This window comes from Sciurus vulgaris, assembly GCF_902686455.1.
Source record: "Sciurus vulgaris genome assembly, chromosome: 10".
NCBI classification, from domain to species: Eukaryota; Metazoa; Chordata; class Mammalia; order Rodentia; family Sciuridae; genus Sciurus; species Sciurus vulgaris.
In genome coordinates this window covers 46,961,411-46,964,790 of record NC_136470.1, presented here as the reverse complement: position 1 = coordinate 46,964,790, position 3,380 = coordinate 46,961,411, and the positions used below count along the sequence as shown (strand labels likewise).

Genomic DNA, 3,380 nt, shown 5'->3' with positions numbered 1-3,380 from the left:
AGTTAAAACTGTTAAACCTTTCTTTCTAAGGTAATATAACAGCTGAGATTTTGTTTAAAATAATTTTTGATGACTTCATGTTACCTGATACAATTTTAGGAATAATAAAAGATTATAAAAATAGTAACTTTTTTTCTAACCAGCATTCCAAATGAAGTATGCTGTACTATGTACATGAAGAAATAAATTTATTTATACTTAGTTAAACTAAAAAGTACTTAGGAACTTTCTTTAAGAAGACATGCAGTAATTTCAGAAAATTATTTTGTTAAAAAAGAAGAAAAAGCATTAAGGAAACTAGTACTGATTTTGCAGTGTACGCAAAGTGATTTTCAGAGATTGTTTGATATTGTTGGAAATTACCTGCAAATTCTGATAGTTTCCAAAACACAATAAATTTAATTATGTGAGGCATTTTAAAAGAAATTTTGTTATTGAGAAAATTTTGTAATTAATCTTATGAACATACAAATAAGTTGAGTTTTTCTAATGATGTGTATATGATAAACAGATTTAAGTAATAAAAGATATCATACACCTAAAACTTTGCAGAATAAATTTAGTGTAATATATGGGACTATTCACTTGAGAAATTTTGAAGTGTTTTTACAAATAGTAGAAAAAAAGCATATTTTCATTTTTCAGTAATTTAAACTTAATTCTTTTTCCATATGATTATATTTTCTATGAAAATATGCTGGGAAAAAAGAGATGGCTAGAGAAATATAATTAACAGTTGAATCATTTATGTCTATGTAAAATGTAAAATTCTCAAGTACTAATATACTTCACAGAGACACGATCACTTAAAATTATATACATATATATATATGTATATATAGGGGGAGAGGGAGAGAGGGAGTTTATATGTGTATGTGTAAAAGGAGGGGCTTCACTGTCACAATTTATTGCTCCTACCTTTAAATATTACTCAGGTTTCTTTTCCCTGATTCGGTCTCCTTGAATTCTGCTCAGAAGCTCCTACTAAAACTGATAGGAAAAGTATTTTCTTTGTAAGACTCTTGTTTGAAATTTATTTTTATTGCACTAAAATATTCCTAAATTTATGAATTATTAAATATAATGTTGATAGCAATGTCCTTGATAAAAATAGCATGCAAAGTTATAAATTATGATAATTTTTAGCTAAACGTTTTAAATTATGCTCCCATTTTCTTCCTAGATCCATCTAAAACTATATTTATGTAGATGGATCTAAGAATATATAGTTAGGTAGATTTTACTTTTTTGTGGGGAGGAGATACTGGGGATTATTCCCACGGGCAATTAGCCACTAAGCCATACCACAGTCCATTTTATTTTTTGAACAGGTCTCACTAAGTTGCCAGGGCCTCACTTAATTGCCAAGGCTTGTTTGAATTTACAATCCTCCTACCTCAGCCTCCTGCCACTGGGATTACAGGCATGTATCACCAAGTCCAACTATTTTAAAATTTTCCTTTTGCTAACTTGGATCACTAAATAGCACATTTATTCTCAGGAATGTATTCTACCAAAAATCAGAATTTTATTTTTCATGGTCTACAGGAGTTGTTTAATATGCCAAGGAACCAGAAAGCCTTATTAACTTATAGGTTCAGAGGGGTAAACTGGACTCATTCAAGTAACTACACATGTGTCAATTAAAGCTTTTCCCTATAAGTATTTTTCTCCATTTCTCATAAGATTGTCAATTACTACCTATTAACTTGGAAGTCCTTAGCAAATAGGAAATTTGGAAAAGCTAAATGCTCAGTGGAGCACAACGGTGCTAAATAAGGTAGTGAGGGGTAATGTTACCAAGTGTTCACTGGACCCATAAGAAAAGTAATTTAAATATGATGCTGGACCTCAAATATGGAGCTGGGTTCATTCACACATATCTCTCAGACCTTTGACCATGAGCCCTCTATTGGCTAATATTAACCCTCTATTGACTTAATTTTTTATTATTTTTTTATTTTTTCCACTAAAGAAGGAGCAGTATGAAACTTGTCTGGCAAATATTTATTTCTTCATTCCTCTTCTCAAGGCACCTATAACCTCTCTATTCCTCAGGCTATAAATGAAAGGATTTAACAGTGGAATTACTATCGTGTAAAATAAAGAAAACATGTTTTCCTTATCCTCAACCGGTCCAGACCCAGGACAAACATAAATGAGGAAGAGAGTGCCATAGAACAAAGAGACAGAGAACAGATGGGCCCCGCAGGTGGAGAAGGCTTTGCGTCTGCCTTTCTCAGACTTCTTTTTCAGGATGGCAAGGAAGACTTTGATATATGACACTATGATGTTTAAAAAGGTGAAGGCTTGTATAAAGATCGAAAAGATTAAAAGCACAAACATATTAACTGTAGAATCGGTGCAAGAAATTTTGAATAGTTGTAAAATTTCACAGTAGTAATAATGTATGACATTGGACCTGCAGAAAGTTAATCTAACTAACAAACCCACATGAATTACTAAATGCAGAAAACCAACAAAATATGAAGCACCTATAAGCTGAGTGCAGAGGCTATTGGACATCACCACTGGATACAGCAAGGGATTGCATATGGCTACATAGCGATCATAGGCCATCACTAACAGGAGGAAACATTCTATGGTAGCACTGGAACCTAAAAAATAAAATTGAGTAAAGCACTCAGCTAGGGATATCTTATGATTCTTAGATAAAAAATTAATAAGCATCTTGGGGGTCACAGAGGATGAAGTGCAGGCATCAGCCAAGGCTAAACCGCTGAGGAAGAAGTACATGGGAGTGTGAAGGTGGGGGTCCTTCCAGATGAGAGCAATCAGGCCAAGGTTGCCCACCATGGTAATGAGGTAGATCACAAGGAACACCAGGAACAGGGGCACCTGCAGCCCTGGACGATGTGTAAGTCCTGTGAGAACAAACTCAGTCACCAGAGTCACATTTTCTTCTGCCATGTTTGACCATTTCACTAAAATGAAAGAACAAGTGAGGACAAGCTCAATGAAATCGGTGATATTCTAGTGTGACTAATGTGTTTGTGAGAAGTGCTTCCCATCTTTGTAGTGTTAAATTTTTATATTTATCTACTTTAATAAACTCAAAATTCATCATAAAAATTGTTATTCTTCATAAAATGATATAATATAATATTAATATAATAATTATTATTATTCATATTAATGATTATTCACCTAAAGTGACAAAAATTTAATGCAATTTTTTTCAGTTTAACAAGGTTTTAGAACTGCATATGCTTCTTTTAAAATTCATGTGAAAAATGTTTATTTTTTTCCAAGAATATTAATAGTACAAATAGTCAAGATTACTTTGATATATAAATGAAATTAAAAGTTTTAATAATCAAAACATTAATATATTGCATAGAATAGACAAGATATAGATT

The 3,380-nt window shown here is 32.1% G+C and overlaps 1 protein-coding gene across 1 annotated transcript; it reads right to left on the bottom strand.

Annotated features, from left to right (window-relative positions):
- Positions 1-2,007: 2,007 nt before the first annotated feature.
- On the bottom strand, positions 2,008-2,931 carry LOC306637776 (olfactory receptor 5AC1-like; the record flags this gene model as incomplete). The annotated part of the gene is made up of 1 exon (XM_079100567.1): positions 2,008-2,931. The coding sequence occupies one exon, from the start codon at positions 2,929-2,931 to the stop codon at positions 2,008-2,010; it is 924 nt and encodes a 307-aa protein (XP_078956693.1).
- Positions 2,932-3,380: the final 449 nt, after the last annotated feature.